The 13,365-nt window shown below is 47.4% G+C and overlaps 3 protein-coding genes across 3 annotated transcripts; 1 reads left to right on the forward strand and 2 right to left on the reverse strand.

The window, feature by feature from the left end:
* Positions 1-7,890: 7,890 nt before the first annotated feature.
* HOO65_020617 (GTP-binding nuclear protein GSP1/Ran) lies at positions 7,891-9,041 on the reverse strand (the record flags this gene model as incomplete). Its single annotated transcript, XM_071006865.1, has 5 exons — positions 7,891-8,025; positions 8,123-8,328; positions 8,400-8,553; positions 8,701-8,793; positions 8,979-9,041. The coding sequence occupies 5 exons, from the start codon at positions 9,039-9,041 to the stop codon at positions 7,891-7,893; spliced, it is 651 nt and encodes a 216-aa protein (XP_070861255.1).
* A 1,181-nt stretch (positions 9,042-10,222) lies between these two features.
* Positions 10,223-11,118, reverse strand: HOO65_020618 (26S proteasome non-ATPase regulatory subunit 9; the record flags this gene model as incomplete). The annotated part of the gene is made up of 4 exons (XM_071006983.1): positions 10,223-10,354; positions 10,430-10,767; positions 10,831-10,903; positions 10,966-11,118. 4 exons carry the CDS (start codon positions 11,116-11,118, stop codon positions 10,223-10,225), a joined length of 696 nt encoding a protein of 231 aa, XP_070861256.1.
* A 702-nt stretch (positions 11,119-11,820) lies between these two features.
* HOO65_020619 (PWI domain-containing protein) lies at positions 11,821-12,922 on the forward strand (the record flags this gene model as incomplete). The annotated part of the gene is made up of 5 exons (XM_071006887.1): positions 11,821-11,924; positions 11,992-12,082; positions 12,143-12,307; positions 12,367-12,673; positions 12,816-12,922. The coding sequence occupies 5 exons, from the start codon at positions 11,821-11,823 to the stop codon at positions 12,920-12,922; spliced, it is 774 nt and encodes a 257-aa protein (XP_070861257.1).
* Positions 12,923-13,365: the final 443 nt, after the last annotated feature.

The following is a 13,365-nucleotide window of genomic DNA, read 5'->3' on the forward strand; positions in this document are numbered from 1 at the left end:
TTTCTTGTCTTTGTGGTCTGTGGTCACGGAATACAGCCACACTCACGTCTACTACACACGGCTGAGCTGAGCGAAACACGCGACACGGTCCTGTTGTAGCGGTGATATCCAAACGAATGGATCGGCAGGCTCTAGCAACCACAAGGAGGAGAACGAAAAGAAGGAAATAATAATAATAAATAAAAGTAATCAAAGAAAAGAAGAAAAAAACGGACTCTCCTTTGGCTGGGTCTTTTGGTGCGAGAGAGGAGAGGAGGGAAGGGAGGGAGAAAGGTCACAGCTGTGAAGTGGGAAAAAAAAAATAGGCGGGTGAGAAGAGGAAAAGAAGAGAATCAAGAAATGAAGCAGGAAAAGAAGAGCAGGAAAAAGGTGCATGAAACCTCTTGCAGCCAGGGACCAAAAGCTCTTTAAACCTTTAATGGACTGCCCTCTCTTCTTGTGCTTCTTCTTTTCTGGAGCAAACTTGTCGCTATGCTGTGCTGTGCTGGGTACCAGGTTGCTTGTGGGTGGCTCTGTGCTTCTTCTGCATTTGGGTGGGTTGGGATTTTGCTAGCCTATAGCCTAACCTGCTAGTCCAGGCTGGCCCTGGCCCTGTTTGTAGTGCTGTTTAGTGGCCCCGGCCCTTATCCTCTATCTCTCTAGCCCCTAGCCCTGGCCCTGGGGCCCGTTGATGGGATGGACACATATGGAGCAGCTTTGATGGGACCCACAAGCACAGCTTGCCTGCTCTGGCCGCCTATGATGCTGTGGTATATGAATTTCGCAGCCAGTTAGTTGCAGGCTGGCTGGCTGTTTGTCAATAGCCCTCGCGGTTTGGCAGCATTGTTTGCTGTATCCCTTTGTCCCCATTCTCAACGCCACCCACAAGTACATTACAGCCATCCCAGCCAGCCACATCACAAATCACAAAGAACATGGGCTAGCCAGAGATCCCACGATCCAACGATCCAGACAAGATAAACAGCCTCCCCCCCTCTCTCTCTCTCTCTCTCTCTCTCTTCACCTCCCATTTTCCCCTGTAACACAGACGACCGGCCATCCAAACCAGACAGCCCAGCCCGCAGCCCGGCCATCCAGCCATGAAAGCCAGGTCAGCACTTTGCTGTGCTGCATAACAAGCTTTGCTGGCCTTTCTACAGGGCCCCCCAGCAACCAAAACATCGCACCCAGGAGCCCAGGAGACAGAGAGAGAAGTCAAAAAAGCCGCCGCCAAGTGAGCTACGCCCTACGCTTCCAGATATTCGTCCTGGAGCGCCTTCCCTTGCAACAACTTGCATGCAATACAAGTAAGCAACAGCAGCCAGTATCGATAGCCAGCATCAACAACTACCCGTCCAGCACGCAGCCGTAATACCACACATGCATATAAGTACAAAGTCGTATGCCCTGTCCTGGCTCCTCAATCCTTCCTAATCCTTTCATCCTGTAATCCTCAAATAACAGGGGCCATACCCGACTTATCCTTGACAGAAGTGGGTTGGTAAAACCAAGAGCCAAAAGCTGCGTTTTTCCCATCGTCCACTTCTCACATCTTGTTTGGCCTGTTTAAAGCCTGTAAAGTTGGCCAGGCTTTATCTTGTATGTTATTGGCCTTACTGGCCCCCCATTTTAAGCCAATCAGAGCCTCATTACATCAGCCCCACTAGCCCTAAAGAGAAAACTCTCAAAGCAAGAACAGCCTCGCGTGTGCTCACGTGCGCGTGCCTTGCGTGCAACGAATGCCCTGATACTCTTAAGGAAAGGACGCGACGCGAAGAATTTCACGGACCTGGCTGGACTTGGACCACCCACACAGAAAAGAATAAAAAAAAAAAAAAGAATAAAGTCAAGCAGTACCACAGTAGCAAAGACAAAAGCCTCCAGTAGAGACAATATGAACATCACGAACAAGCCGAACAGCAAACCCCCTAGCCTGAACAAAGCCCCAACCGAGAAAAACCACTCTATGCCCTGGTTCATCCCACCTCCTCCCCCCCTTCCCAATTAAACACCAACCCAACTCCCAGAACAGTGCACACCGTCTTTTAATATTTCCCGCCATTCTCTTTAATCCCTTGCTCTCGACAGGAAAAAATCACGGTAACAAACAGCCAGAGAGAAGAACAAAGTGTCTCCTTTGTTAAAACGACCGTTGCGTAGTTTTCTTCTATCATGGCTTTCCACCTTTGATCAAGTCAAGAAGGAAAGAAAAGGCAGGCGTCTGTAGTGTTCAAATATAAAGAGCGTCGAAGACAGGATAGGATGGCCGCTCTCTTGCTCCTGCAGCGCTGTCTTCTTCGCTCTATCGCCTAACCTGATATCGCATCACCGCAAGATGCTGCCGCCTTTTTTGTTCTGGGCCGCCTTTGTGCTATTCCGAAGCCTGGACTAGGCCAGGCGGGGCGAAGCCCAGCCCTGCTCTTTTTTTTTCATCGCCTTTATATTGTTTACTTTGCTGGTACTGTAGTCATGAAGAAAAGAGAAAAAGGCTGGACATGGGCAAATTTACATGCGGAAAAGAGGTGGCTAAGCAATTGGAAAATCTCAGGCCGGCTTTCCACTAAATGACTATCGAGAGCCAGAAATTAATGATAATAGCGAACGTCACGATAATAGCCCCGACGTCTTTCGGTGTTTTCCTGGTTCCACTTTTCACGTTGTGAAATTTTTCCTCATTTGTTTGCTTGTTTACCATTATTGTTATTGTTGTTTTCGTTTGCGTTTGCGTTGTTGTTATTGTTATTGTTATGGTTATGGTTATTTACTGCTCGCGCTGTTGATGTTTACTTTTGCTTCCTTTTTTCTCCCTCCCCTTCGTCTTGTTCCCTGACCCTCAACAATTATTCCTTCAGAAGCAAGAAAAGAGCTACCAGGAATCCACCTATCCACACGATGTGAAGACCCAGTTTGCATTTTACATTTCCCATCTTTCCAGCCAATGCGGCGGCCTTTAATGAAATTCTTCGGTCCCTTTATAGTGGGGGCGTCTAGCAATTAAGATCGCCTGGCCCGGCTTTAAGTTGTCAGACGCACTCAGAACTAAATTGAAAAATTAAAAATTAAAAATTAAAAAAAAGCTTTCAAATCGTGTGCTTGATGAGATCCAGCTCCCGCCTTTCTGCGCATGTGCTACATAGACGCAAACACAAAAGGGAAAGGAACGCCAACCAGACGCATGGAACACAATATAACTTAAAACTTTGGTAGCAAGGTCTCAGATATAGCACATGCATTCTTGTGGGTCTTTTCACGGTAGAACCTCGGGTGCTCATTCGCAAACCAGCAGTAATAAGGAGAAATCCTTCTCAAAGCTTCTAGAAAGCAGAAAATTTAAATTGGCAGAAAAAAGACCACCTGCAGCGCAAAGCGTTCACTCAACTGAACCGCACTGAACTGGCCAAACTGAAGCACGGCCGCAGACTGGTACGCGATTACGTCGTCTTGTTTTTTTAGCCTGCAGAGCGACTCTCATTCTCTTACCAGTGTAATGTAAGTGTTTCAAGACATGTCAACGTCACATATGATATGTTCGTCACCAACACCCTGCTAACTCTTCTCACCCTGCCAATCTCCACCCGGTCTAGTTTTCTCTTGTCGATCTACCTTGAAAACAAAGCACACCGAGAAACGCCACAATCCAAAAACGGCTCAATAAAAGGTGGTCATCAGGAACAGAAGGGGTACAAAGGGAGGAAAACTTCGGAGCAGCAACGCACTTGATATAACAATTGCAGTCCAGACAATCACTTGTGGCGTACCAGCCGCCGGAGAGATGGCCGTTCATGGTGAGGAAGGGGAAAAATAAAAATAAACGCAGCCTAGCCCAGCCCGCCCCAAAGCCCTGCTCTCAACCTCCTTGCTCACCCCGCCGTCCTTTTCTTTTCAAGCTTTGGACCCTGTCACCGTTGAATTGCAACTCTTGCGGTCGATGGATGCAAGCTCGAAGGCTGGGCTAACAAAAAGCCTACAGCCATCTTGTTTTGAAAGGCACAGAAAGAACATGTCGGAGCTGAAACAACAAGACCACTGCATGGGAAAACGCGGCGGACCTCAAAAAGACACTTGGATGGCTGACAACTCTTTTGTAAGGCTCGTCGTCCCTCGTTTTGGACGCCACCGCTAACACCTAACCTAATACAACAATTTCACCCACCGCTTCACTGCCTCGTCCGAGATCTTCTTCTTTCAATTAAACATCATGCAAGGCTGAAGCCAACGGAAAACAACGAAATGCTCTTAAGCTCGTTTCCTCTTTTTACATGTTAGGAGGTCGGCCGCCCTGTCTTGAGCCTTAATCTCAGACCTGAAAAATAGAAACTTCACCGACGCCAGGGTGAACAGGGTCTCTTACTCTCAAGCTCCTTCCTTAGCTTGCCACTAGTCGACAATGGACAATGACTAATGACAAAACCATTGTTTGCTTTTCTTTTTTCTTTTTTTCCTTTTTCTACGCTAGCCCGTTCGCATTTACCTCCCTCTTAATTTGCTTCCAAGCGTCCCTTAGAATGGCTGCTTCGTCTCTACGCCTTGTCTCCCTCCCTTTCAGGATCGTCACAATAGGCCACTTCCGTATGTAGCCTTGCCAGCGTTATCTACGTATGCATGCCTCAGCCTCAGGTCAAGCGTTAGGCCAGCCTTCTTCATATAGTGCGTTGAATTGGCCTTGACCGTGCTTTCCTCTCCCCCTAGTCAGCCACTGCAGCTCCCATCATCCACTCTCACATCACAACTCTCACTGTCTGGCCTCTGCTCTGACTGACCGCCCCCTCCCCCTCGTTTCATAGGCCCAGCACCCATCATACAAAAGACAAAAAGAAGCATGTGTCATAAACTCCCCACCCCTTCCCACATTTCGGCCCAGTAGCCCAAGAGTCCAAGCCCTTCAGCCCTTGCTCGGTCTATTCCCATTTCCATCTAGCAATATCAATGATCCACGACAAGCCCCCCCTTCACCGCTTTGCGCAACGTGGGAATATCAAGTAAACGGCACCGCTGTCTTGCTCCAACCAAGCACATCTCCCCCCCTCCACAACACACATCTACGGGACGAGCAGGGGGGAGGCTGAGAACCCGGGCCAGGCTGGGCTGGGCTTGAGAAACTAACTAGGGCCAAGTTGTATGGCTTTTTCTTGCTGCACATCTAAACAAGGGTGCAGGTCAAGGGCAGTAATCCCATTGTCACTCCTCTTTCCAGCTCTCTAACTAGCCACTTTTCGACCTCCTTCTTTACCCTTCCTTCCTCCTTCCGTTTCGTGCCAACCCATTTCTCCATTCGGTATGTGTTCAGACCTCGTCGTATCTATAAGCAACCGTTGAGGCGGTCAGTCTGATTTGTAGTGGAGAGAGAAAGGGAGTAAAGAGCCTAAATAAGAAAAAAAGAAAACTGTCTAGCCTGAGGTCTCATCTTCAAAACCTCTAGTCTTTCACAACCTGTACTCCGAGGCAAGGCTGCGTTTTAAATCAGAACAGGAGCCCGTCAGCTTTTTTGACCCTGATCCTTCACACAGCCTTTTTGTGCTGCCAAAGTATTTTGTCTCGTAATTATAGTTGCTCTTTCTCTGGCGATAAGTGCACCTTACCTAAACACACTCCGACCTGAGGACAAGGACAAGTTGACTGTCTTGCTGAACTAGTTTGAGACGTGACGTTGTGATTTCCATGGTGACAAATGTAACTTAGGTCTAGCCCTTGTGTAACTACAGCGACTTAGACTTGCCTTCCTACCCTTTGGCTGCTATATGCTTGTACATATGTGTACATACATCTGTACATGAGTATTATGTGCCGTGCGAGCAGAAGATTCTCGGGTCATGGTGCTTTTGTAGTGCTGCCCATCTCCCTTCCGTTCAAAAGCACTAGCACATATCTCTCATCCCAGACATACCAAAACACACAAATGCGGAAACACAAAGACCCTTCGAAACAGCAGTATTACATGACACAGCATGCGCTCTTTGTCGTCTCATGCACCCACCATTCCCTTTCCGGCATGTACATCCTTCGGTTTTGCCTCTTGCCCACGCCAGCCTCGACCCTCCCATCAGTATTTTAGAATACCCGCCACCAAACGAGGCGCTTTCTATTGATATCAAGAGCCCCAGCTGAGATGGATACGCCAGTTGAACGCCGATAGACTCGACCGATCTCGGCGTGCCGCCTGGTCTTTCGCCTCTCTCCATATGCAGAGATCTTTTGTCTTCGGTCGTTGGCCACGATCAGTCTTTTCTTCCTGTAGAGATCTCACTACGCATGACTCTATGGCTCTTTCACCATGTCATTTCTAGCAAGTGTCATGCCACGAATGCAAGCTAGGCCCAACCCTCCATCCCAGATTCCTACCTCTTCCAAACACCAGCCAGTAACTAAACTTCTTTATAAGACTTGTCACGTAATTAGCTCCCGTTGATGCCTGTTTCTATCAGAACTTTGTCATATCACGCCTTTCTCTGCAAAGAAAAGTCCCATTATTTCGAATGTTGGTAGTTTCAAAGCCTCGGATGTCTTACTTACACCCGAAGATAACCAAGGTTACACACATACAAATTGCCGCCCAAACAAAATACTAAAGACCCCTTCTGTCCATGGGCCTACCCTAGAGCGTAGTCCAACTACCGCATCTTCTCCTTCACAAAAGCATTGTCCTGTTATTGCCCTCAGCTTCCGCCTTTTTTTTCATGCACTCACCCACTTAGCAAACGAACTTTACTCGTGCTGCCTAAGGCAAAGCTGAGCTGAGCACTTCGTCGGCTGGCCCTTCTCCCTTTCACTACAGAAAATGGACAAAATCATCAGACTTGTTGGCTTGCTTGCCAAGTTCCAGAGTCAGACACCTTTATTTCTAACTCGGTCTTCTAACTTTTTCGCCTTCAAGCTTGGTCAAGCGCTTACCCTTCCTCTTCTCCCATGACAGCAACATCAGACGCAAAAGTCCATTGTTCCAGTTTCGCCTAGTTACCGCTGCTCGTTTTCTAAGCTAGACCAGTAATCATCGTCGATACCCTCACGTATACTCTCCCAACGCAAAAGCACTATCGTATACATATTTAAGGTGATTTCTATTTCTGCGTGTCTGCATTCTATTCACCCTAGAAACAATGTGGCACCTTGGGAAATAAAGCCATAAGTCATTCTTAGCCACATCACCGGGGCCTCAATATCCATCCCCTAGGCTTCATGCATATCACTAATGTACTTGCTTGTATGAAGCCACTATTCATCTGCTATTCGCCACCGTTTACCTTCTTACCCTTCTCCCCTCTCCTCTTCTTCCTCTTGCTCAAATGAGACCCAACCTATGACGCAAAGCACAAATCAATACATTATTGCCAGAGATTTGCCCTGCTGCATCTGCACGCTCTTAGACCATTTTCAGTATCCCCATCCAGGAACACATACACACATACACTTCCGTCTTAGTCTTGCTTCTCCGCATTTTATCGGTGCCCAACTAACTCTCGGCATAATATCATAACATGTGGTTTCTCCTGTTGCCTTACGACGCATTTCACGTGCTTCTCAATCACCTTCACCTCCTACTCTCAAACATCTTGAAGCAAGAGAAAAAAAAGGTTTCTTCGTGTTCATCATTAGAAAATAGAGTCTACTCATTCCTTCTTTTGTCAAGAAAAATAAAGGGCAAAAGTCGATAAAAAAAGGATGAGATTGTCAACAAAGGACAAAGCAGGCGCCAAGTCTATCAGGTCGATTTCGTTCCATCGTTTCGTCCCATGACCATCGGTCATTAGACAGGTCGACAGATTCACCAAGTATCACAAGAAAGTGGACAGATGACGCCATTATAGTTTCGGGTTCGTGTGTATCCTTTTTTTTTCGTTCGGTACATTTCAAGGCCTTTATTACCGGATTGATCTGCACGGCCAGGACCAAGAAACAGCATTATTGATGTGCTGTTTACAGATCGTTGTCAGAGCCCTCATCGGGCAGGGGCATGGCGGCAGCAGCCTCCATCTCTTTGACGTGCTGGGCAAGCTCAGCCTCGTCAACGGTAGCCTCGGGGGGAGCCAGGGCGGGGGCGGCAACGAATTCCTGTGGAGGTAAAGGAATGTCAGTCTGATTTCAAGGCATCGCCAGAGCCACCAAGGTGTTTGTCTAGTGTCCCAAACTCTCCTTAGAGATCACATACCAGAGTAGGGTTGCCAACAAGCTTGCGAGCCAGCCACAGGAAGGGCTTCTCGAAGTTGTAGTTGGACTTGGCAGAAATGTCGTAGTACTGCAGGTTCTTCTTGCGGTGGAAGGTAATAGTCTTGGCCTTCACTTTGCGTTCCTTGACATCAACCTTGTTGCCGCACAGAACGATGGGAATGTTCTCACAGACACGGACCAGGTCACCTATATATGCGTGTTAGTTGGTCGGCAAGCATGTGGCAAAAAAGGGATACCAATCCAATGGGGAAACATACGGTGCCAGTTGGGAACGTTCTTGTAGGTGATACGGGAAGTCACATCGAACATGACAATACCGCACTGGCCGTTAATGTAGTAACCATCACGGAGACCACCGAACTTCTCCTGGCCGGCGGTATCCCAGACATCGAAGGTGATGGGACCGTAGTTCTGAGCAAAGGCTGTGTTAGTCGGTGGGTGATGATGATAAAGTATAACCGTCGTATTGAAAAGCGTCTCGCAATATCGACTTCCTTATCGGTATCTCTTGGCGCAGGCAATCTCGTCGCATGTATCTAGATATACGAGGATACGTACCGTGGTGAAACCCAGAGGGTGAACCTCGACACCCAGAGTGGCGTTGTACTTTTTCTCGAATTCACCAGTCAGATGGCGCTTGACGAAGGTGGTCTGTAGATGATTAAACAATGTTAGCACATAACACATATAATGTTTGAACCCGACAATGCCCCGCTCTGGCGCAGTGGGAACGGGTTTACCGTCACCAAGAGCAGCTCCAGAGCTTCTTCGGGCATTCAAGCAAGCTATGACGATTCGACTACAGCTGCTCTTATCTAAGCAAAGTGACGATTTACCTTTCCAGTACCACCATCACCAACCAGCACCAGCTTGAAAACAGGGCTCGTTGCCGCAGCCATAATGAAAGATATGGAAGAGGAAAAAAGTATATGAAGAAAACAAGTGGGGGACGGGAACCTAGTTTTCGATGTTAGTATTTAACGGAGAGAAAGCGTCAAAGACAGGAGTCAGGCCCTGAGGACAGGAAATAAAAATGTGCTTAGAAATAATGTATCTCAAAGTTGGGGGATAGGCAACGTACCTAGTGACGAGCAAAAGGCTTTGGTGTACGGGGAGAGAAGGAAGAAAAAAAGAGGACTTAGGCCAGAAGTCTAGAGTGGGTGGTGTTTTGTATTTGTCCAAAGATGGCGGGGGGGATTTCTGGCTTCACTAAAGGCGTAAGCGAAAAAATTCCACCCAGGCCAACTGGAAGAAAGAGAGGGGCCTGTCGCGTCACGTGCGTTAAGGCAGAAAATGTGATTTAGTCATCCTGTAAGGTGGGGCAGCGAGCTTTTTTAGCCTCACCGCCTTTATGATAGGCAACGCAGGAAAGAAAGGGTTCCCTAGGAGATTAAGACAAGCCAAGCCGCCTGTAGGTTTCAATGCTCAAGCTCAACTAGCAATGCTATTCCCGTGGAAACATTGTGTATATTCGCACGCGTTACATTACATTATGGTATTTTTTACCTATATTTACAAGCTAAGGAATATAACGGAACCTTTGATTTTGTCATAGACAAACAGAAGTTTCTAGCAGAAACAGCTCATACCCAACATCAGGCTCAATCTACATACACGTTCAGTCAATGCTCACATAGCCCCAGTCATATGGCAACTTACAGTAAGCTACCTTGAGACCAATCAATGTGGTTATTAGCACAAACACTATTCAAACATAAAAACCCAACGCTGCCTTTTTTTTTCTCTTAGGCCTATCCATCCATACCTTAATCCCCATCTAGTATTTGATGAGCCTAAGACTATGGGTCCTCAGGGCACAGTAATTCCTAGACCTGCATCACTCCACCTAAACCTACAAAGAAGGGCTCAGATTTGCAGCAACAGTGCATTAAGGATGCCAGGGGCGGATCAGAAAATTGCCGTTGTGATAAGAAACACCAAGCAGTAGTACCCAATACATACGTTTATCTTTACTTTCCAGAAGCCTTAAGAATCGCGATACCAGCATCCGGTACGGGAAAACGTAGACAAAACAAATCCAGTTGCTCGATATTTTCATCTTATTCTACCTATGACAACTTCAGCCAATAGGAAGAATATGACATCCAAGCAAACCACGTCCTCCCCAACCACTGAGTGGCGTAAGAGAGAGGCGAAGCTCTTCTTGACCACCAGAATCAAGGGGCCGTGAGACCTTGACTAGGATGTTTTGCTATATGAAAGAAGATTTGCCCCTAGTTAGTTTCTCGAGGTGTCTTGTGTATGAAGTGATCATATAGTTACTCACGTTCTCATTGCCTTGAACACATTCGGCCACCTTCTTCAGGCCATCGTGATTTCTCACGTTAACATAGCCAAAGTTTCTAATCTGATCTCCGGGTCTCAATCCTGCATGGTCAGCTGGTCCTCCATTGACTACCGTATTGACCTTCGCAAATGGTGGCATGAGCTCTTCAGGGACATAGTCGCGTAGCGGAGCAGTTTCTTGGCCTTCCCCGGCATCGACGTTTGTGGCGCTATTGTTCTTCAAACCAGCAAAATGCTCGTGAATACATGTTTCGATTCTAGCCATAATATCCTTGTAGTCATTACGAAGATGGATGATTCTCGATCGTGTAGTCCGGACTAGTTCAAGTTAGCAAGGCTAAACACCGTACCTTTTTTTAGGGCTCTCCGAATTGTACTTACTTTGGGCAACATCAATATCAGATCGTGGAAACCCATCTCCCGTCACGAGCGGGGTTTGCATATCGACACCATGCTGAGAATTTCATCAGTTTATGCGATTGCCAAATTAGCAAAACGGATCAGTCTCTATATTACCGAATCTAAAACGCCACTTAAAGCTCGAAGCTCGGCTTCCATGTCATTCTTCTGACGCTCCAATTCAGCGATTGATCGTGGTCCCACACCGACCGCAGCAGAGCGTGAGCTTGTAGGCCCAGATGGAATGGTAGGCATGTGAATGTTCGCCATTTTTCTGAACTTTGGTTGTAGAAGTATGTAATCAGGCTAACTTAAGTGTTGCACGCAAGAACAAGTTGGAAGCTGAGAATGAATCAAGAACCACCTAGCTAAAACTGAAGGACGAAGGACAAAGCAATAAACATAAGCCCCGCTCTGAATTACGTACGAATAGCCGGAGTGTTAGAGTTGTAAAGAGGTTATCGGGTCGGTTGCGTTTGCGCTGAAGAATAAAGTGTTGATTATGGAATGGATGGGGCCATCATTCAGCTAGGTATGATCTAGAGTAGATCCAGATCGTTACCTGTATATTAACCCTAGTTGTTTCATAACCCTACTGTCTGTTATATCAACACATTCCTACTTCAATGAACTACAAAGTCGGAGAATTCCAAGACGATACTGGATATAGAGTAATATATTGTGTTTACATAACACATTTTTTATTTATTTTGACAACCCTAGAAACAAATCGCTTGGTGCGTGTTGTAGACTTGTTCAAATGTAAAAGCTACAAGGTGCTACACGCGAATGGGGGAACAGGGTTGCCATTTAGTCAAATCAAACTTTCCCAGAAACGTTTATCTATTTGTCTACGCGACTTTTTCCAAGAGCCGATGTCACCATCGTCACCATCACGATCCATCGATATTGGCGCTGAAAAAAATCTGCTGTTAGTGTTAGAATCTTATTTTCGATATACTAATATCAGCAATGGCTACGGGCGTTGACGCAAAACTGCTGAAGAGCACAAAGTTCCCCCCAGAGTTCAATCGCAAGGTTGACATTCAAAAGGTGAACGTTCAGGTCCTGCAAAAGTAAGTCCCGTTATTTGATTAACGATATGGAAATCCTTGTGATAGTTGATGCTGACTCGATGTTTAGATGGATTGCCAGTAGAATTTCTGAGGTTCTTGGCAACGAGGACGATGTCGTTATCGAACTTTGCTACAATCTTCTTGAGGGTAGCCGATTTGTATGACATCCCAGTACTTGATTTATATATCCAAATACAAGCTAACATCTTTAATCGCAGCCGGATATCAAAGCCCTGCAAATCCAATTGACTGGTTTCCTTGCCAAGGACACGCCTACCTTTTGCAAGGAGCTTTGGAATCTGTGTCTTAGCGCACAGGATAGCCCTCAGGGTGTGCCCAAAGAGTTACTAGAGGCAAAGAAGCAAGAGCTAATCAAAGAAAAGGTAGAATTCATAGAATACGATTCTGTAATGCTAAGATATGACCCTAACATTAGATCTAGATCGAAGCCGATCAGGCTGAAGAACAAGCACGACGCCGACGCGAAGATATCGAACGCCGCGAGCGTGAGCAACGAGATCGATTCCGAGGTCGGGGTGATTCGTACAGAGGACGTGGGGCTAGCGACCGTAGCCGCCGTGGAGGCGGGTTCGCTGGAAGAGGCGGAAATCGATCGCGCTCTCCTCCTTCTTGGCGGAGCCGGGATGGCGGTGGTCGTCCTCGTGGAGGGGTGTCTAGCGGCGATCACTATGCGCCACGCGGACGGGATAAATCGATTTCTCGTTCACCTTCTAGGTCTAGAAGGCGTGGTACCTCATCTAACGCTAGTCCTGCGCCTAAGGCATCCCGTAGCCGCTCGAAAAGTAAAGACAGAAGCCGCCGTAAAAGATCTAGATCACCTGCTCGTGGCGGGTCGTTGAAATCTCATCGCCCAAACTCAAGACGTGGTAGATCCATTTCCTCAACGCGTTCGCGCTCTCGATCTCGATCTCGTTCCTATTCTCGGTCTCGCTCACGGTCATACTCTCGAAGCACTTCATCGTCATCACCGCCACTAAAGCGTCGTCGCGCTGCCCGCAGCCGATCAAGAAGTCACTCGGATTCCCCTGCTCGTCGCCGTCGTAGTCCCTCTTCGTCATCCTACTCTTCCCGCTCACGCTCACGCTCACGCTCACGCTCGCGTAGTTTTAGCTCCCGCGACTCTCGTAGTCCCAGCCCGAAGCGAAGCCGCAGAAGATATACGCGTAGTCCGTCATCTAGCGATGATGATGGAAAGCGTCACAACCAGAGTCGGAGAGGAAGTCGTTCCAAAAGTCCTAGAAAGTTGAAAACGAGAACTGCCCGCTCTAGAAGCAGCACCTCATCTAGATCTTACTCACGCTCACGCTCACGCTCACGCTCCCGCACCCGTTCCCGTTCGCGCACCCCTCGTGGAAAGTCTGCTGATTAAAGCCGCAGTTTCAATCGCTTGCCTATATTTCTAAAGGCCCCCATATCTCGC

This window comes from Ceratocystis lukuohia, assembly GCF_044167205.1.
Source record: "Ceratocystis lukuohia strain C4212 chromosome Unknown Supercontig2_pilon, whole genome shotgun sequence".
Classification (NCBI taxonomy): domain Eukaryota; kingdom Fungi; phylum Ascomycota; class Sordariomycetes; order Microascales; family Ceratocystidaceae; genus Ceratocystis; species Ceratocystis lukuohia.